Source organism: Lepisosteus platostomus, chromosome 24 (assembly GCF_059453375.1).
Source record: "Lepisosteus platostomus isolate fLepPlt1 chromosome 24, fLepPlt1.hap1, whole genome shotgun sequence".
Classification (NCBI taxonomy): Eukaryota; Metazoa; Chordata; class Actinopteri; order Semionotiformes; family Lepisosteidae; genus Lepisosteus; species Lepisosteus platostomus.
Window position 1 is genome coordinate 9128745 of NC_142634.1, and position 21649 is coordinate 9150393.

At 39.6% G+C, this 21649-nt stretch overlaps 1 protein-coding gene across 1 annotated transcript; it reads left to right on the plus strand.

Moving 5' to 3' along the window:
* Positions 1-77: 77 nt before the first annotated feature.
* slc6a4b (solute carrier family 6 member 4b) lies at positions 78-20384 on the plus strand. Its single transcript, XM_088618182.1, has 13 exons — positions 78-1122; positions 5646-5780; positions 6124-6343; positions 6693-6831; positions 7808-7942; positions 9911-10014; positions 11403-11530; positions 11831-11943; positions 13800-13931; positions 14563-14662; positions 14822-14922; positions 16963-17130; positions 17810-20384. The coding sequence occupies exons 1-13, from the start codon at positions 906-908 to the stop codon at positions 17888-17890; spliced, it is 1773 nt and encodes a 590-aa protein (XP_088474308.1). The 5' UTR covers positions 78-905; the 3' UTR covers positions 17891-20384.
* Positions 20385-21649: the final 1265 nt, after the last annotated feature.

A 21649-nucleotide genomic window follows, 5' to 3' on the forward strand; every position in this document is an offset into this window, starting at 1 on the left:
AAAGACAGCCTGTGTTTTTCTCAGGTTCTTTGCTGCTATACTTCTCTTGACCAGATGTTTTTTTCTCTATTGAGCTGCTGGTATATGGGTGTTGATACTTTTCAGGTGTCCGAACAAGTCCGAGATTTAAACTATAAAAGAGTTAAAAAAAACCTGCAGAACAAAGAAAACGTATTAAAATCAGTCTAAGCCCTGAACAGTAAGAATTTATTATGACACTAGACATTATGAAAACCTCAGAAAACCTCTGGAGGTACTGATAACGTGAATAGAATGCAGTTCTGCATAAGTACACATGTATGGGAAAGGATGCTGTCAGGAAACTTTAACACTGTGTAGAGCATGAATTGTAATTGGTACAAGAAGACTTTTTAGTACATTATTCTTTTAGTAACGATCCCTCCCATTTGGTCTTTACAAGATCTATTTTGAAATAGGCTGTCCGTATTCATTAGAAACTTTGGGCAGTTACTCATTCATATTTTTTTCCCCTCTAGCATGAAATCTTACAAGAATTGACGAAAGTAAAGAATGTTGTGTTTTTTTTGTAAAGTTGAACTAATTCGGGTTTAATGGTTCCTCTAACGATAAATTATAGCAGCTGGCAGATCCTGTGAGTGGTGCAGGTATGAGCAGAGAGCGGTATTTTCGCTGTGACTGTCCAGGTGTGAGCTATATCCCCCTTCGCCGCCTTCTCTGCTCTATTGATCTCAGCTAACTGTCTTGCGAGAGTTGGTCTCTCATCATCTGAGAAGCCTGCTCAGAAGTACGCGTCCCTCCTCCTACTCAACCTGTCATCGCAAGCAGTAAGAAAACCCTCTTCCCTTTTTTTCTCTTCGTCAATTTCTTCAGGCTTGCGTCTCTTGACAGGGCATTCACTTTTTTATATTTTACCGGCCAACAAGATGTCCCACCAAGATTCATCGGCTCCAACGTCCAGCCTAACCGGCCAGAGCACTGCAAACGCCGGCTACAACACCAACCCTGTGCCGATGATCACACAAACAGATTCCAGAGATAAATGGAGTAAAAAGATGGATTTTCTTTTATCCGTGATTGGCTTTGCCGTGGATCTTGGGAATGTGTGGAGGTTTCCGTATATCTGCTACCAAAACGGAGGCGGTAAGAATTAGGCACATTATAAGAAGTTGTAACAAGGATTACTTTTAGCTGAGAGAAGTCTTTGGTTTCAGATGATTTGTCAATCATAATGATATGATACAATAACACCCACATGTATCAGTCTTAATATATCGAGATATACAGTATAATGCATGAATCAATATAGTCATAATAAAAAACCGCTATCACATTTTAGTGGCAGAATTATTTTATGGATTCTGAACATCAAATTCACTCCTTATTAGCAGGTTTGGAAAACTGTTCAAAGTGGAGAGCATAGCAAAACGTTTTGTGAAAAGGTATTTAAATAATGTGTATATCAATTTGCAAACACATTTTGAATTGTATTTGAATCCCTTCGGATATATACGTTTCTAGAGATGTTATTTTTTTACACCTTTTCCTAATGCAAAGCACTCAGTTTAGCACAAATTGAGCTGTCCATGGTGATTAACGTGACTGCGACTGGCGCAGGAAAGCAAATGATCTGAGTAAAACTTGCATCAGGATGTAATCACTTCATCTCCTTCAATAAAACAAATACTAAGTAATGGACTAAATATATCACGTTTAAAAATGATTACACTATAAAGCATAGCCGGTGACTGTCTTTATAGGTGTTTAGAACAAACTAGCATCTGTATGAAGCAGCATACAAGTTCACTTGTATTGAAATATTCACACACGGAATACACCGTTATGCGTGGAAAAGTTTAATTTCTCCGCATACTCTTATTACAATGTTAGAATTTAAATATTGTTACTTGGAAGACTGTAAAAAACGAAACAGGTCGACATTATTAGAAATGTGTAATTTTCTATATTAAAATGAACTATCGGTTTTCAGTATTATCTTTTTCAAGATTTAAATGATGCCAAGTAAATATTCCAAAAAGCAAAACTGTATAAAAACAATTATCTACAGGGATGTAACATCTTTATTTTTCAGGACGACAACTTTTTTTTACCAGTCTTCGTCAATGTTTTCCGAATATCCAAATAAAAACACATCTTTAGATTTTTTATTATTGTGCTTATCTTTCATGAGTTAACAAAGAGCACTGAGGACAGTAAAATTGTAAATGTTCATTCATAGGAAGTGATTTTGTGTTAAGTTGTGCTTTACAGACTTACTAAATTAAAACAATAACGAATAAAATAAGTATTCCTTCGAAAATCCATCAAACAAAACATGTCTGATTGAAGTTATACAGATATACTACAACACAACACACTTGTGGACTACGATACATAAAGATTTTAACAACATAATATTACAAGTGATATCAATCTTGTTTTCAAACCAGGTATCCTGTCAATACTACACATTCGTCATTCTATTTTTATTCCCTTTACGTACTGTCACGCAGGTTTTCTTTAGAATTAATATATTAATTAACTGATTTTATTAATTAACCGAATTAATTAAAATGAAAATAGCAATGATGGAAACGTATATTTGTTATTCTTGTCGGCATTATCAATACCTTATCTTTTATCATGCTCAAAGGCACGAGCTTTAACTACTGTTTCCTCTATGATACCAAACTCTTTTATTTAAAGCCTCCCAATAATATATGAATAAGCATCATAACCATCATAATTGTAAAATGGGTTTGGTTTACCTCTTGAGTGCTTAAAAAGTACTGCAACTTTCTGATTCCCGCTCTTAACAAACTACAAAGCGCTATCCTAGTGTGAAAGTTTAATTTTTACTGGTATAACCACAATATACGATTCTATATTGCCTACAGCCCAAAATGCTCATCTTTTATTTACACACAGTAGCAGGGTGATACTGTATGTACAATTGTGTACAATGAATTCCACAGCGATGGGGAAAAGTTAAAACTTAAGTTTCCCTGACCTTGAATTTGAAACAACCTACAACATTTATCTAAAATTTCCCCAACTATTAAATGTCCTGTAACGCAAAGAGCGTGGTCTTATGCTTAAGGTAATTAAAAATCTTATCAACTCAGCACTCCCCTGATTCATAGATATTCTAATGACACTGGTTCTGCTAAAAACTAACGCTAACTCGAACATTATACAAAAATCATGCATGAAAAAGATATTTAATTTGAAAAACAGTGCCATGATACACTTGAACAAAAGAGAACTAAAGGTCAAACCGCTTTTGTCGTCTTAGCGCTGTCAAATTTTAAATTAAATATTTACCCACTAGGAATCACACAGCAAATGTGGTAGTATTTAAAATACCATCATAGTTATGTGGTCATATCTATGTTTTATTCAAGATGGTGGTGAGAAGGTTGTTAACATTTATTAACCACATGGCACAGATACCCTGTTTTCTGAGATATTGTTTTATTCTTGGATTTGCAAATATGAATACTTATGTTTTACCTTCTAACCACACTTCAGTAACTGTAGAAGCTCACCTTGTAAGCAGGCTACCTTTCCTAGTTAGAGGTCAGGTTGTTTATGAGGTGTAGCCTAGGTGGTCACTGCAGGTGAAAACTAAAGTTTCTCCATGACTGTTACACTTGTTGCTAAGCTCTGCCAATTCCATGTCGCTGAGAGAAACTGCAGTGGAATCCTTTATACTGTATAAGGAGCTATTTAATCTACCCATTGGACCCTGCCAATGATTCTAGACTCCGCTTGAGGTACTGAAACTCTCCCAGAAGTGTTACAGACTTAAACAGTCTGATTCAAGAGGCAGTCAAGGGATATTGAAAGATATGGTACCCTGAAAGGAGAGCAACGTATCTAACCATCCCTGCAACTGTTTTGTTCTGGCATTTGAAGTATCGAGTGTGTTGCGGGCATCGTTTGAAATGACTAACCACTGCATCTGAGCCCACAGCGCTTTTTACCTGCCAAGTTGCCCGTTTGAACAACGATGGTGTAGTACCGCAAATTTCCTAGCAAACACAAACGTGAGTCAGAAGCTACTGTGATGAGATAGAAAGGCTACGGAAGGCAGATACAATTGAATTATTCATATTCTTTACCATATCTGTTAGTCGTTTAATTTTGATGTCCTGTCAAGATGTAACGGAAATATATACAGGGAAAATCAGTATTCTTTGGTCTAATGTGCGTGACAGAGTTTGACGCTTGCACCACGTTAAGTGACAATAATAAAATCAGATATGGATGAACTGATAGGCTGATTACCGTGAAACATAAGGTGCTTTGATTGTACACTTTCAGAGGACCGGATGTTTTGCAAGAGAGACACACTTGATATATGTGCCGCTATTTCTAGAACACCCTTAGCATCAGCGGATAGATTAACCTTTATTTGAAAAAAACGAAGAAGCCAGCGATATTATGAATGCAGTGGGCACTTTAAGTTGAAGCTAAAAGTCTAGTTATATATGCCAGCAGGGGTGAGAAAAACAGATCAGAGATCTTTCATCGGTCCATACAATTATTTTTGAAGAGTGACCTTGCACAATAAGCAGAACTGGTGGGTCTCAAAGTACTTAACAGGCCTCTTTTACGAAGATTTTGTTAAAGACTATCAGCTACTAGGGGTACTCTTTTATTTTAAAATATAAAAAATTCATACTTTCCAACTATGTCATACTGGTTGTAGAAATGCTTTCTTTTAACATGCTCAAAAAGATGGGACCTGTTAGCACATGAGGTCATAAAACATTACGAAAAAAAAGCAATAAAACGACTTATATTTATAGATATATAAATATAAAGTCTAAATATAGACTTATATTTGCTTCAGACCTGGTTCCTAAAGTCCATTTACAAGGGCTGTACGTCCGTTCTGAAGTTCGCCGAATGCACACTAAGCAGCAGCATTCTAACCTGTGTGTGACGTGCCAGAAACATACATGTATAAAATGTTTTCTTCCCTACTGTATTTTGAAATGCTTTCGAGAGTTAAATATAGCCAGGATCTAATACGACTATGTGTATTGCGAAGAGGGCTTTGGCTGGGAACATCAACAGCAAAACTGTTGATGAACATGAATGTTTGAACAAGCCTGTCGTTTCGGGCTGGTTAACAGAGTGCCAACCGTAGCAGAGTAGCAGACCATGACTTTGAAGAAAACCTTCTAGGTCAAACCAGGTTGATTAAACCAGGATACCACTGATGGGTCTACTCCATCTCATGAAAAAAAACACTTGTTCTTCAGGCCTCCTTTGCTATCTCAACCAACCGTGCAAGAATAAAAACCAAGAAAAATTAAAAAGGAACTTTTCAACTGAAGTTGCGACTATGACAGAACAGCATTCCCCTATGTACAAACCCAAACACTGTCTCTCAAATAATTCCTGCTTCTTCTGTAAGAATGTCTTAAACACATTACTGATATAAAGAATGTTGCAGTATAAGTCATTAGAGCATTCACAAAAGATGAAATGACAGTTTTGAGTGTTAACCCATGGCAGTACCATAGGCCTCTGTCATTATAATCAAGGTGGAAAAGTCAATGTCTAAGTAAGGCTTCACCACCCTTGACTTCTTACAGGAATAAAACATGTTGTCAAAACTGACTTAAACTGTTGCTCTGCCTCATCTATTAAAGGTGCTTTTCTCATTCCCTACATCCTGATGGCCATTTTTGGAGGAGTACCACTTTTTTACATGGAACTGGCGCTGGGGCAGTTTCACAGGACTGGAGCTATTTCCATCTGGAAGCACATCTGTCCTATTTTCAAAGGTACACGGTGTCTACTGGCATTAATACACTTAATTATGTTTTTTTTATAACTGATCATGGTCAGACAGGTCCACTAAGGTTGTCCCTGGACTGTTGCTATATAATATAGTCTATTGAGATATGGTAGCCTCTCAAATATTTTCCATTTCAAACTGTTGTAGATTTCTTACCCAGAACTGCCTGCTGCATTGTGGGTATTTCTCAGGATGAAGTAAATTTTAAACACTGTTATTGCAAATGATCATGCAGACCTGCATTCTAGCCAGCAAGCAGGAAAATGAACTGCTTAGTCTTCCTAGCTGATCTGCAGTACACTGTGCTGTGTTGGCTTTGTGTGATACAGGGATCGGCTTCGCGATCTGCATCATCGCCCTGTACGTGTCCTTCTACTACAACACTATCATAGCCTGGGCCCTCTACTACTTCTACTCCTCCTTCACCAGCACACTGCCTTGGACCCACTGCGATAACCCCTGGAACACAGCCAACTGCACCAACTACTTCGGAAAGAGCAACATCACCTGGACCAACTTCTCCAGGTCTCCAGCTGAGGAGTTTTATACGTAAGTGCATGTAAGTGGCTGGTGTGGAGGGTGGCTGGCTGTGGGGCACAGACAAAACACCCCAGTGTTATAACTGGGGTTAAATAGGGGACAAGCAACTTTTTTGAACAGCTTTATCGGGATGTCACGCCGGCAGGTCTTCACAGATGGTAAGCATTTAGCTCTCTGTTACAGTTTGCATGTGTTGTTCTGGCAGTCATTACCAGTTCTGAGTTAACGCAACATGATCCCGCAAAACAGTGGGAGTAATCTATCTACCCTGTTATCCATGTGGCTGGGCAGCCTGTCTTGGCTGCAGCAAATAGGTTTTGAGAAGCAGTGTCCTCTTTTTCCCAAATGGCTCCCACAGGAGGAACGTGCTGGAGATCCACAAGTCCTCGGGGTTATGCAATGTTGGAGGGATCCGCTGGCAGCTCCTACTCTGCCTCTTCCTCATCTTCACCATTGTCTACTTCAGCCTCTGGAAAGGGGTCAAGACCTCAGGGAAGGTAAGGCTTACAGGCAAATCTCAGTATTTAAACAGCATTTAGTTTCAGATCGCCCTGGTGAGGCCTGTAGCAAAGTGAGTACTCATGGGAAAGAGTTCTGGTGGTGCAGGCATGTCATGAACATGAAGATATGGTCTATATGTTTCCATACTCTTTGTGCATGTTAGAGGTGTACAGAAAGGAAATCCATACTGTATGTTCTTTTGCATTCCTCCCACAGCTTGTCTCTGGTAGTATCTTCTTGTTCTCTGCATTGCTTGTCCAGCTCTCATGAATTCTTTAGGTATGGATGCTGTGTGCGTCCTAATGCCCCAGTGTAGTGACGCGGACACTGTACTGTAAGAAGGCGCCATCCTTCGGATGAGATGTAAAACCAAGGTCCTAACTCTCTGTGGTCATTAAAAATCCCAGGGTGTTTCTCAAAAAGAGTAGGGGTGTTACCCCGGCGTCCTGGCCAAATTTCCCATTGGCCTTTACCAATCATGGCCTCCTAATAATCCCCATCTCTGAACTGGCTTCATCACTCTGTTCTCCTCCCCACTGATAGCTGATGTGTGGTGAGCGGACTGGCGCACTCTGGCTGCTGTCACATCCTCCAGGTGGGTGGTGGAGGGGATCCCCATTACTTGTAAAGTGCTTTGAATGGAGTGCCCAGAAAAGCGCTATATAAGTGTAAGGAATTATTATTATTAAATTGTTGTTAGGGATTGAGCTCTCCTCTAACTTTTCACATGGATGGCCTCAACACCTAGCATTTCTGGCCTTGAAGGAAACCTTGCTACTTCTATTCCATTTCAGGAATTCATGCAGGGCGTCATTCCCATAAAGGGCTTTTAATTCCAGATTCCGACCTTCTTCTGACAAGTCACTGATTTCACTACGGCTAGAACTAAATATCATGGGATGGAATGTTTAGGGAGAAAACTGCCAAGGTGGCCTACTCCTGCATTTAGCCCCTCTCCTCCCATGATGCCAGGTGGTGTGGGTGACGGCGACACTGCCCTACGTGGTGCTCTTCATCCTGCTGATCCGGGGAGCCACCCTGCCCGGGGCCTGGAGGGGCGTGGTCTTCTACCTCAAACCCAAGTGGGAGAAACTCCTGGAGACCACTGTGAGTAACTGAACACCGGGTGTCTTCCTTCCTGAGAGCTTGGCAGCGCAATATGTTCCTACAAATGTTTTGTCAAATTAGCTGTTTAATCAGGGATTTGACACACAACAACTCACTTTAGATGATCATACAGTTCTTTTCTTGGATAGAACTTTGTAGATAAGGTCCATCCTCAATCCACTTCAAGTAGTTAAAATCCTTCTTGTTTTCAAAATTCACATGCTGTTAGTTATTCCTCTTTTAAGGGAGGGAAGCACTTTTTCTGTGATTCATTTAAAATGCAAAGATTGGTTAAAGATGAGGTTCAGGATTTAAGACAATGGGTGAAAGCTTTGAAGGGACTTCTGCAATAGCCATTTCTAATGCACATCCACACTTAACACATACTGAAACCACAACAGAAGAGATTTGTTTGAGTTTTCAATCAAGAACACAGACAGTTCATTTATGTTGTGTCACAAAACTCCATATTTGTATACTCCATCTATCTAGAGAAGAAAGTGCTCGTACACTGATAGTGATTTTCTTAATGTGTGTTGCTCTTTAAAAACAGACATAGATGAGATGCATAAAAACCAGAGCTACTAATGAGATGCGTAATTTTGTTAGAAATTTCCATTAAGAAGAGCTCCTCTCTCTATCTTTCCATTGCGGAATAATCAACTCGTTACTCTTCAGATCTCTCGGTCTGAACAAGGCCCTGGGAAAGCTCTTAGACTTCATAATAGAAGAATGAGGCCAGCATTGTATTCCAGTTACTATAACAGGTTTCAATAAAGCCGAGTCCTATCTCTTTTGTGCACACTGAACCTGTGGAAAAAAAGGTTTGATAGAGAGGACCCCACTCTTTTGTCGTTGCTCTCATAATGCAACAGATGCCTACAAACCTGTATTAAATGCAATGAAAACTGAAAGAATAAGTTCAAATTTATAACCATAGGAGTACTGTAGAGTGTGTCGAAAAATGAGAGCAACAGGTTAATTGGAATAGACCCATCTAACAGATTGTACCGTACCACCCACAACGGTACACTACATGCTTATGATGCTATAACATTTAAATTTTATCGCTTTCATTTTCTGGCATTTGTAGTGCCACAGGTTCAGTAGTCTTACCACAGTGACATTGCATTTTTTTCTGTTAAAAGTATCAGTACAAAATAATATCCCAGTGTTTGTTTCCTGATATATTTTCTTTTAGGTCTTAATCACACATAAATATTTTGATATTTAGTATATTTAGTAGGGGACTCCCCTTGCGTGTTCCCTCAGGAGTAGCCCATGTTCATACATATCTTTCTGAAGAAGACGTATGTAACTCAACTTACCGGAGACTGAAGAAGGAACTGGGTCACATAATATGTTCTGCTATACTACAAGATGGATAATCTTAAACACACGCAATGCTTTAAAGTGATATCACACTAAGTGATAAAGAACAAATAATGAAAGATGCTCACAAAACCAAAGAGAGGACAGTGCAGCAAGCTAAAGACCTCTGCAACACTACACTTCTACACAGAGATGAGTTTTTGTCTCTGCTGTCTTGCCTTGGCATCTCAATCGAGTGGGCCGTCACATGCAGTCTAGTCCTCTTAACCTTAAAAAAACAGGATGACCTCTGTATCGATGAGCTGCTGCGTGCCCTGGTATGGACTTCACTTTTTACCATCCCGCCAGCAGTTGTGTTCTGATTTTAACTTCAAGAAGAAAAACAATTTGGTGCCAGGAGTGACTAGTCATTTGCAATAAAAGTTGCCTTTGTAGAAGGAGGGCTACTGTTCATCAAGAGCAGAGAGGAGATTTTCCTCTTGGGTTGCCCAAAGACCACATTTCGATATGGCAAGACAAATAAAGGTGGTGATTTACGCCCAGAAACGAGCATGATTTGGGGAAAAGGCTTTGGTCTTCCCGAGCTTTCAAGCTGCAGTGTCCAATGTTGGGAACAATTTATGGTGTTTTCTGCAGGTGTGGGTGGATGCAGCAGCCCAGATCTTCTTCTCACTGGGTCCTGGGTTTGGGGTGCTTCTTGCATTGGCTAGCTACAACCCATTCACCAACAACTGCTATCGGTAAGGCCACATGAGGGGCAAGAGCTGATTACTTCAAACTTAAAACACCTTAACTGCCATGCACTGGTCAATCAATGATCATGGGCTAATGTCAGCAACCATGGTGAGAACATAAAGCACAGCTGATGGATTGTATCTCTGCATGAATTACAAAAGGTACTTAAGGTAGATATCATCCATCCACTTCTGAGTTTTTTTTTTTACTTTTCCAGGGGATCATTTTGTGTTCCATCAATAGTCTCTAAATAGCATCACATTCATTATGCAGGCTACGACCAGAGCTCATTGAGCTCTGATGAGTAAACAGCATTAAGCAAAGAAAATAAGCAAACATAAAAAAAAGGATTAAGAGCATAAAACGGATGAGCTAGGAGCCAAAAACTCTCTCGAAAATGCAATTAAAAAAGGAAGCAATGACGCCAGCTGAACAGAAGACAAATGCGGAGTAGGGTCTTCATAGGTCGAAATTGAATTCTACATCTCTGTAACACCACGTTGTGAAATCACAGCTTGAGGGTAATGTAACTGGTATGGGAATCCAGCACGTGAGAAGCTATCAGCACAATTGGCTGCTAAAAAAGAAATCAATGAATCGGAAGCCTGTCTCCTCGTAATGGGTGGTCTGGAAAAGATTTTCTCTGCTCACACGCTACGCAGCACTGAATCCTCCGCGATATTGATCTTAATCGCTCAGACAGAGCATGGACTGCATGTGACACGTGCACGACGACATGTGCCGGATGCATCCGCTAGCCATTGTGTGCCATGCATGGGGTTCACATGAAATGGAAACAGTGTTCTTCTGAGTTTCACCGACCCGGATCAGGATTGATCAGTTCCATTTTCACTATGTGTGAACACCGTGTGCATCTGTACAAACATGCGGCCATTTCTGGGCTACGCCTTGTAGGGATGCGAGGAGTCACAGTGCAGCCCATAGAAGGTTTAAGATGAGTTGAATTGAAATGGAAATGGCCACTTTCTTATAACACTGAAGGAGACACAAGGTGTATATCCAACAGTGCCCTGAATTGCAACAGTTTTACAGAGGTTTTTATAGTCCGAGTCCAGCCATTTTATTACCATGAATGGGGGTTTACGAATTCGCATTCTACTTCTATACGTACAATAGCAGGTGTCTGTTCTAATATTCTCTTACGCCAGATCAGGAGACCAGGTCAATGTCCCCAGGCCAGAGCCAGATATCTTCAGCCTGAAACATTGACAAAACTTTCAATATTACACAGGTGAAACAAATTTGCTTGAGGGACATTATTCACATATTGCCTTTTAAAAAGGAAACAATGGCCTTTTTTCAAATGTTCTGAGTCACAAAAAGTATTTTCCTAAAGCACTGTTCTCCCTCTGTGTGTGTGCGTGTGCACCAGTGACGCCATCGTGACCAGCCTCGTGAACTGCCTGACGAGTTTCATCTCTGGGTTTGTCATCTTCACGGTCCTGGGCTACATGGCAGAAATGAGAAATGTTGAAGTGGAAGATGTGGCCAAAGATAAAGGTTTGCTTCTCTCAACTTCTGTGCCCTTCTGAGGGGGCATGAATGATAATTATAATTTCTCAGTACAATTTTGCTTGTAAATGGCACAGTGATTTAGTAAAAAAAACATCAATGGGATTTTTCTCAATAAAAGATCATTCCTTATTTCATTATTATTTCTAGTGGATGTTAAGTTAGTCAAAACAAAGGTTGTTGTCCCAGTAGCATTAGAAACAGCAAAAGTACTCTGAACTTATCTTCACATTCAACACTCACTTTGGAAAGAGCACGTCTCATTTTTCCTGATATTGTTCTCTACAGGACCCAGCCTGCTGTTTATCACCTACCCAGAAGCCATTGCTAACATGGTGGGTTCCACGTTTTTTGCCATCATCTTCTTCGTGATGATGATCACACTTGGACTCGACAGCACGGTATGTGACAACCTCTCTGTAAGAAGCTCTAACCTTACACAAGATCATAGGAAAAGATGAGAATAAAAACAGTCTATTCTGCCCTTCAGTGCTGCTTATTTTCCCAAACACTGAGTGAAGCTTTCATGACATCCAGCCTAGACTTGACAGTTCCCACAGTTCCCAGTGTTTATGTCCCCACATGCTCTAGTAATGCACCCCCAGCATTTTATAAAATGGGTAAAAAATTGGCATTTAACTGAATTCTATACCTGAATCCTCCTGTATTGACCTAATTGTATCTTGATGGTTGGCCTTTCCCCCAAGCTTTGTATCATCAGCAAATATCAGATATAACTAACTTGTTACTAATACCTAAATCTATATCATCCATATATACAGTAGGCAGAAGAGCAGTGGTTCCAGCACTTGGACTTGACACATTGCTCAAACAGGATGTTTTGTATCATCCTAATACACTTACCGTCTTATACAACAGCATCGTGGAGCATCATTAATTCCTACAGCTTTCAGTAATACATGAACACCAGTTCATAAGAACATGAGAACACAGGAGCTCACAGAAACAAGATGAGACCATTCGTCTCACCTTGTCGTTGGTAGTGAGTGGAAAATTGATCAGAGGGTCTCATCCAGCCGTTTCTTGAAAGAAGCCAGAGCACCAGCTTCAACAACATACCTGGGCAGCGTGTTCCATACTCCCACAACCCTTGGCTAAAGAAGTGCCTCCAGTTCTTGGTTTTTAATGCATGTCTATGTCTGTGTAGTTTGCACTTGTGTGCACTGGTTTCTGTTTCTAGTTCATTTTCATTCTGATCGACCCAGCTGGGTTGCCGGTGTCAGTGCCTTTGATGCTTTTGAATACTTGCATCTGTTCCCTTCGTAATCTTCTTTGTTCGAAACTAAACCTCCCTTAGCCTGTTAGTGTAGGACAGTCCCTTAACCCCCAAAATGTATCAAGCTGCACTCCTCTGTACTAATTCCAGATTGTTTTCTGTATAGTATAAATATAAATGTACACAATATAATAATTAGGCCTTACAAATACATTATGCATTCTGAATGAAATCCAAGAATGAGCCTGTCGGTTATATCTGTGCTCCTCTGGTTAAAAATTCAGCTTGTCGCACTTGTACAGGTCTCAGCTTTGCCATAAGGAGCAAGTACCCAAACCCAAACATTCCTCATTACACCAGTTTTTATCCGCGTGTAAAATCTCTGTATTTCACCTTAATTACATGAAGCCGGAGGGTTTGTGATGACCTGTGCTAGCTCAGTAAACTCTATGCTGTAGTTAAACAGTAGATAGTGCCCAGTTATCAATAATCCTGGACTGTCTAATGTTATTTTAGGTAAACAAAGAGAGGACCATTTCTAATCTGGGACTTTGAAACTAGTACGATACATTTCTAATCTTAAGACCTTGAGTAAATGAAAAAAAAAAACTATCTCGGCAACAAGCTGTGAACAGAAAAGATCTTGGTTTCAAATGTTTTGCTCTTTCTTCAAAACCAAAGCAAACTGAATGTTGAACACTAGGTTTTTTAAACTGTGTTTGGTAGATGGATCAAAGTTTTTACTTTTCAGATGGTGTCCAGGTGTCTAATGGAGGTTCTGTTATGTTAAGTGCACTTCAGTTTTTGAGTATTCTGTGCATTTCCCAGTTTGCAATAGGAGTGTTTAGTGGGCTGTGTTCAATGTGCTGTGAGTGTTGAGTCTTGAATTGAGGTTTGCTCAACATTGTGGGCTGTTGGGGGGGTTGGGTGAGGGAACAGTCCAGGAGGATGACAAAGGAGAGAGGAATGCTGGAGGGTAGCGTTGTAGTGACAACTGTTATGTCTGGGTATGTGTTACAGTTTGGTGGGCTGGAGGCCATCATCACCGCGGTTATGGATGAATATCCCCAGCACTTGTCCAAGCGTCGGGAGCTGTTTGTGCTGGCGCTGGTAATCGTGTGCTTTCTGGGCTCTCTCAGCACTCTCACCCATGTGAGTGTACCTCATCAGACTGTGCCGCCCAGGTCACACAGTTCAGATTCTCTCTATTAGGACTGGCTCTTGTCAGGCTACAGTATTGTATTGAAGCTATAATTCAAGGGAACGATCTGTGGCATGATACTGGTCCTGCATGCCAAAAACAATACAAATTATATGTAATTTACATATTAATAAAAGTAGAGAGCTGAAAATATTATGGTAAAAATAGCAACTTGTGTACCTTCTGTAAACGCTTTACAGTAGCGCCTACAATAAGTAAACACATTGAGCTATACAGCTTGCAAAACATCCAGGTTCAGCTACCTTATATGCTCATATATTGTAGAACTTTAGGTAATATTGTCAAAAGAATATTATTAGTTAACATGGTATTCCTGTATTAAAAGGTACATTTCTCAACAGTCACACAACAGACTCTGTCAGAATTTAATAATGTATTAATTCTTTCATTGAGTGTAAGACTTCTCATGAGAGGATACTTCATTTTCTGTATCATGAGTGTAGAGCAGGTACTGAGCTGAATGAAGCCATTGCCTGCATCGTACAGAAGCAATTTCAAAGATGTAGCATTTTCACTGGTACCAGGAGAGGTGATCTCTTAAAGTGAGTGTTCTTCTTGCAGGGAGGTGCATATGTTGTTAAACTACTGGAGGAGTTTGGTGTGGGCTGCTCCATCATTGCTGTTGGCTTTCTGGAGGCCATTGCTGTGTCCTGGTTCTATGGTAAGTCGTTATCGTTGGTAAGCAAAATATTCAGGACATCTGCACTGCTTACAAAACAGATCTTAGTGAATCAATGAATTAATATGCACAGGCTGAATCTACAGAACAGTCAAAGCTATTTAAAAAAAAACAGACTCACCTCTCTATTTCCCTTTATAGGTATCCAGAGGTTCTGCAATGACATCAAAACCATGTTGGGCTTCACTCCAGGAATCTTTTGGAAAGTTTGCTGGGTGGCTATCAGCCCTGCCTTTCTGGCAGTAAGTAGACATTAAAAAGAGAGATACTGTATGAGAACCTTAAGCCTCCTGCTTTAAAGTATCCATTAAAAAACATTTCCATCTCTATTTAAAACAAGAATACCTGTTTTTAGTAAGACAGTTAACATGAAGGTGGATGCCCAGAGACCTAAGGTCAGAAGCATTCTTTTCACATTTGCACTTAAACAAAACCTTTTTTTTCCCTGGAGAATCACTTGCAAACAAAAGGTGTAATTTTAAGAAATAGCATAACAGTCTGAAAAATATTTAACATGTTTCCCCCCATAGTTTTTCCTCCCTTCAGTCAATTTTTAAACATGAATACTTGCATTTCAATCAGGCACTGTCAGCTCTCAATCCCAGTGCTCCCCCTACTCTCTCAACCTGCTCAGTTAATAAAAGCAAGGAGCTGCATTTTCTAATCTCAGCAAATGTAGCTAAGTGTACTACACAGTGAAGGTTGTGTCTCTATTGATGGCACATGCAATTTCATAATGAGCTTCAAAGCCCATTACTTAAACATGCTTTAATGTCAGTACTGGTTGTAATAACATTACGTAAAGGAGTTCTTCCAAGAACAAATCTTAGGGTAGCTATTTGATTAGCTTCAGGCCAGTGGGCGATGGCCTTGAGAACAGGTTAATTGATGAACAGTAATCAGCTGTTTGTTAATTGGGGCTCAGGCACTTTGCATTGATTGCCAATGAAGTTTTAGTGGGAAACAAAACAGAGTGTGTAAACGCTACTGGTAGGGAGATGCTTGTGGTTGTAAACATTATTCAAAACCTAAATCAATTGCAAGCTGGACCACTGTTTAGATAATCTAAACTAGGAAAAAAGGGGCTGATGTAGTGTTTCAGGCCAAAGTTATTTCTATTTGCTGTATTAAGCAAGGCCGAATCTTTAGCATTTAACTTATCTGATGGGAATTTGTTGAAGAGCACATTTCCACAAAGATAACTTGCATAAAAAAAACAATTTTTTGTGTAGGGATCCTATTTCTGACAAATGTTCGGTACTTCGCTATAAGTCTGCCAAAACAACAAGCAGAGAAACACGAAAACACAGGCAATATTATCATTTACATTTTGTGGTTATAATGAATTCAAATTGATTTGATTTTGAACGCTCAAGTGAAACAGGTAAAATAAAAATCATTTTGATGAGGTCGAACAATGTGGCATGCTTGCTAGTTGGTGTGGACATCGGTGTGTTTGTGTCTGCACCATTGTGTAGTTGTTTGTAGTTTTGTGCCACTTCAGGTGCCCATTTTTGTGTGGCACCGCTGTGTAAAGCCATGTGCTTGCTTGGGTTCTGCCCTCGGAGATCAGGCAGGAAGGCGCCAGTGGAATGAGCACTTGTCAGCGTCCTCTTGCCTCGTCTCCAGTCCCTGACACGTGTCTCCCCCCGATCTGCCACAGATATCCTACAAATCCCCTTGGCAAATGCCAATCTGTTCGCCGCCATAGCTTAATGTGCCTGCCATCACTTTGAATACATCTGCACTAATCTCTCTGCGCTCTCGATGCTCAAAGCTGTGACATTTACCAATCCCTTGTTTGCTCTTTGTGAACCCCATTGAAAGATAAATGGTTTTTCGGTTATTTTGTTACTTTGGATCATTTTCAAACCAGAGAAGAATGGAAGAAAAACGTATTATTTTTTTAAAGGGGGGTTTTGAAACAGAAACAAGATTTATTCTTAATATTGATGATATTCATGGGTAATGTACTGGTTGGCTACGGTTGGATACGGTTAGTTTAAATTGTCCCTTTTTTGGATCCATTTGTTTGCATCAAAATGCTTGCTTTGCAGGTTAATTCAAAGAGATTTAGCTGGGGATAAGGATGGAAATCATCCATCTACGCAAGGCCATTCTAGCTGTGTCATCATCATTTTGTGCTGTTGTATTGAAGTTATATTTTGTCTCCCCCCATTTTGTCTGTGTAGAGTGTAGTTTGATTTATTGTCAAATAATGTCCATATGAAACAGACTTTGCTCTGAATGGCACTCTCTTTGTCCCTCTTGTTCCCTGTTAGTATATAATTGTGAGCTTCCTGTTGGATCAGCCCCCTCTCATCCTCTTTGACTATAAGTATCCGGACTGGAGCATCACTGTTGGGTACATCATTGGTTTCTCTTCCTTCATGTGGATCCCTGTGTACATGGTCTACAAGCTGGTGTGGACCCCTGGCTCACTAAAGCAGGTCAGATCATCTTCCTTCACACAAGAATTTGTTTGTCAGCTCCTTGAAATTCCTAATGTCATCGCAAATCTCAGTGCCCTATGGATGAACACAAAGATGCCACTACTGCACTGTGTCCTCCCTGACTGCTGAGATCCCTTGTCAAATTTGTGAGAAGAAATTATTGGATGGTTCATAGACAAGGCAAGAAATAAAAGGATGTCTAATTTGCCCTCATAAAGTTAACTATTTCCTCTCTGTGACAGAGCTGCCTCCCAGTCAGTGTTGCCTTGGATGCAGATATATTTCCAGGCTGAACATTGTGATATTCAAATCTGGGTGTACAATCTTTGACATTTACCACTTGCAATCTTGCTACTTACCCTAAAAGCTGTAGTCCCTCCCCTAGGTTGCCTTCAGTCATGATGGGATGACAAAATAGGGATCAAAGAGAAAATAGCCCTGGTGGCAAATCTGCTTAGAGAGCTCAATTAGCTCATGGAAACCGGTATGTCATGCTTCACTTTCATAAACTCACTGACCTAGAAAGCTCACAAAGCCTTGTCTTGATGCATTCTAGTCTTTCAGTTACCACGGTACAGTCAGTATGCAAGCGTTCATTAATGTTGTAATTGGCTGTGAAGGTTCAGGGTTCATACTCTTCCAGTTGTATTCTCCTCACTCCTCCTTGTGTTCTCAGCGTCTGGCAGTGTGTATGCGCCCAGAGAGAACGATGCCAGACCCTCAGACAGATTCCCTCAGCCTGACGCCAGTCCCGTAACAACACCAGCAGCCTGAGGCCAAGTGGGGGACATCGGAGCTCATACTGGGGGACCGGGGCCTCCCAGTGTTTCTGCGGAGAGGAGACGAAACAGCAACAACAAAGAGTCAATCCAAATTTTCGACAACAGACTTGAAATGACACCAACAGACGATGAGGCTAGCATTTTTGCCATGACGACCATCACCACCCACAACGACAACACCAAAATGGTTCGCAGTGACTTACTGTACACCCTCTCCCGTGCTTCACTAGGGAAAAGGAAGAGAATGAGAGAGAGAATGGGCAACATATGTAGTAAAGACTTACAAAATGAAAAATAAGCAAATTGAAGACAGGCCGTTCAAACTGGCTTCTGCTGTGCCAAAGCTGTGAACAGAAGTGTTAAGAATATTATGACAATGTAGAAAGTGTTTATACTAGGAATGCCTCCATAAAACTCAATTTTTAGGTAGAACCAAGCATATCCCTCTGTTGATCAATTAACTGTTTGAATCCTTTCAACATCTCTCGAGAGTTCAGTTCATCACAGTCAAATTCTCTTGAGAGGAATTCTGTATGATGCAAAGTTACAAAAGAAAACTTGTTCAGATATATATTCGCTGACCTTTACACATACCAGGTATTTTTTGTTTATTTATTTATTTTTGAAAAAATCAGAATCAGAAAAATCATTCCAGAATCCAAGCTTTTGTTACAGTGAAGCTAACCCTATGAGTCTTGCATGGTACTTTGCCAGAGCCCGGCTGTGTGGTTGGCAAATTGAAATTGAGGACAGATGAGTGTCAGGAACAGGAGGCAACTGATATGAGGTAAAATGACAGGAGAAACTACATTTTGTAGTTTTCTTGGAGATATACTGTAAATGTGCCAACGAAATAAGGCTAACTCTGGCAGTTTTATGTTCACAGACATTTAAACATTGTAACCTCCAAGGTGCATGGTTAAAAAAATGTACTGTCATTGACATTTCTGCTTTTATAGGTTTGATTTTAGAGATTCTTCAAAATCCCTTAACAAAACAATCATATTATAAACGCAGTAATACTGAATCCCCACAGCTGTTTCCAGTTCAGGTGCAGGAGTCAATTTCCCTCTGATATAATTTAGAACAATAAAATCTAGAATCAATAGAGTAGTGAATATGTGCCATATATTTTTTAGTTTTTTTTTTAATAAATAGTGTAAAGAAGATTCAGACATTATTTAGGTAATGCAGTGTGGCTGCAGGTACAGTAAAATCTATGTATCTTACAGTCCTCCATTTGTCTCTTTTGAAATTGCGTTTCTCTCTGTACATTTTTCTACTGTCGGCTGGTAATTTTGTCTTCTGTAATTAATTCTCATTTTGAAACACGGAACACATTGAAAAGTGTTGTTCGTTAAAGACCAAAAACATTTATAATATTCAGATACAGTATGCCCAATAGTTTGTGTTTCATGCTTCTAAAATACCCCTGTTACGTTTTTGTCATGTGAAACACAAATCATGAATGATGGAGGTTGAGGACAGTGCAGTGGAAATTTTTGCTTTTATTTTTTATGTGTAAAATGGTGAATTACGACAAACTCCTTCTCTTTCAGGGATTATAGCACCTTTGTCATCTCCCTAGCTTTCATGGATGAGAACAGTATTGTCTTTCAAAGCAGATTTCTACCAAAGGCTAGTGGCCCTATTGGGCATACCTAGTTAAACACTTCCCTAGTCTCATGTTGTATGTTGCAAAGTGTGTTCAGTGTGTAATCAGTGTTAAATATATATATAAATGGTAATACCGTAGTAATATTAGCTGCAATTACACATAGAGTATGTATCGGTGTAATACATAAAACAATCAAGAGCATAACAGATGGAATGGTTGATGTGTCTAAAAATATTTTTGTGACTGTTATAAAACAAATGAACAATGTTGGCCAACATGCAAATTATTCCAATTACCTCAAGGAACAGGTCAGCAGATGGAATGAAAAGCTGCTATAACTTCACTCTGTTGGTTTATAATAATGCTTCTTATTCTCACTGTTTTGAAGTTCACCTTTCCAGGTATCTTGAGTATAGAACATGACTTGCTAGCTATGACAAAAAGTTTGTTTTACTTGTTTCATGAAAAAGCCTTTGAACTCTCACATTAGAACACAGCTATAGTGCTAAAACATAGAATTGTTTCTGAAATTAGAATATTTCCATACACTAAACACTACAGATCACTATATTTTCTTTTTTAAGCCAAAAAATGACCGTGGCATAGAAGCAAACTAGGACTTAAGCTTTAGGGAGTCGGAGGAGAAATGAGAATTACCTTCAAATATCTTTGAAAATCCAAAGATATTTGTGTAAGTGGTTTCCCTTGTCACTTTTTGCCCCAGTTATTTTTCACTTTTGAAATGCTAGTAAGTCACCTTTCTTGTGAAGACAAAGATCGTCATTACAGTTGAAAGCTGTTAAAAGATAGCAAGTTTCTGTCTTATATCTGCCTAATAAAAGAGTTTTGAAGTGAGACTTCTTGATTTTTTTATCTAATGTCTGCACAATGAATGTAGAAGCTATGGGGTGGAAACAATAGCTTCATGCTGAAATTTAATCACATCATTTCTGCTGTAATTATGAATACCATCATTCTTTCAAATTGGACATTGAAATTTGACAGTGCTGATATGAAAGGGGGCGTCACAGTCACACAGTGGTTAGGATGGCTACCTTGCAGTGATGGGGCCCTGGGTTCAATTCCTGGAAAACAAGGGTGTGTGGGGTTTGCATTTTCTCTCTGTGTTTGCATGGGTTTCCCCCTGCTGTTCTGGTTTTCTCCCACAGTCCCAAGACAAAAAAATTGGCTAATTTAAAAATTGGTTAATTGGCTTGTGTAAAAACTAACCCTGGTGTGAGTGTGTGCGCCCTGCGATGGACTAGAGTCCCGTCCTGAGTGTATCCTGCCTTGGGCCCAGGACTGACATAGCAGGGTCATAGACCCTGGGACACCTTCACCCTGAAATGGATCAGCTGTTATTGAAAGTGATGTGATCTAAAGGCATGATAAAACCAATTAAAAGGTACACAGTTGTGCAGTAGTGTGGCTTATATAAACATTTAAACATACAAGCATTTTTGGATTGAACTGTAGAAACCTACATAAATTGTAAAAAATGTAATACTTCAGTTAATATTACAAGTGCAGGTTTAGTGGGTGGGTGACCTTTTTAAATACTGGTACAGTCTGTATAACCAAATAGCAATATTCACCTGCATTAGATGAATTTTAACACATTTAAGGGTTAATTGTTAACCTGAAAATACAGTAATATGGATTTTCTCTCTTGTATTTGAATGGCTTTATAGTTTCCTTTTGCTGTTGTTTTTTTTTCAGCTTTGTCGGCCTCTTTTGTGGACGTTTTAATTAATACGTTGATTAGCATTGGACTGTAGAATTCTGAAGCTGTGAGCAAAACAAAAAGAGCTGCTATCGTCAAATGTTTTAATTAAATGTTTTATTAAAGAGAAGCCCTCCCTCCCCCTTTTAGAGATGTTACCCTGGTTTTGCAAGTTAAAGCAAAAGGGTTTGTCTGATAATATAGTTGGGACAAAGGAGGTAGAAAATATTGTCCTCCATTCATGTGTTGCTGTGGTAAAGAGCACAGATCAAAGCGCTTTATTCAAGAGACTGCAGCAGAGGTGTAGAGGGAGTGGGACTATAAAGAGAACACATGAGAATGATTTTCTCAGTATCGCTGATTCAATAGGTCATACTGAATCTGTGTGTATCT

Excerpts from the sequence above, each read along its gene's own strand:
- slc6a4b (XM_088618182.1), top strand. The coding sequence starts at position 906 with ATGTCCCACCAAGATTCATCGGCTCCAACGTCCAGCCTAACCGGCCAG. Across the intron at positions 6,832-7,807 it reads GGGTCAAGACCTCAGGGAAG|GTGGTGTGGGTGACGGCGAC; the intron begins GTAAGGCTTACA and ends CCATGATGCCAG. Across the intron at positions 14,923-16,962 it reads TCAGCCCTGCCTTTCTGGCA|TATATAATTGTGAGCTTCCT; the intron begins GTAAGTAGACAT and ends GTTCCCTGTTAG.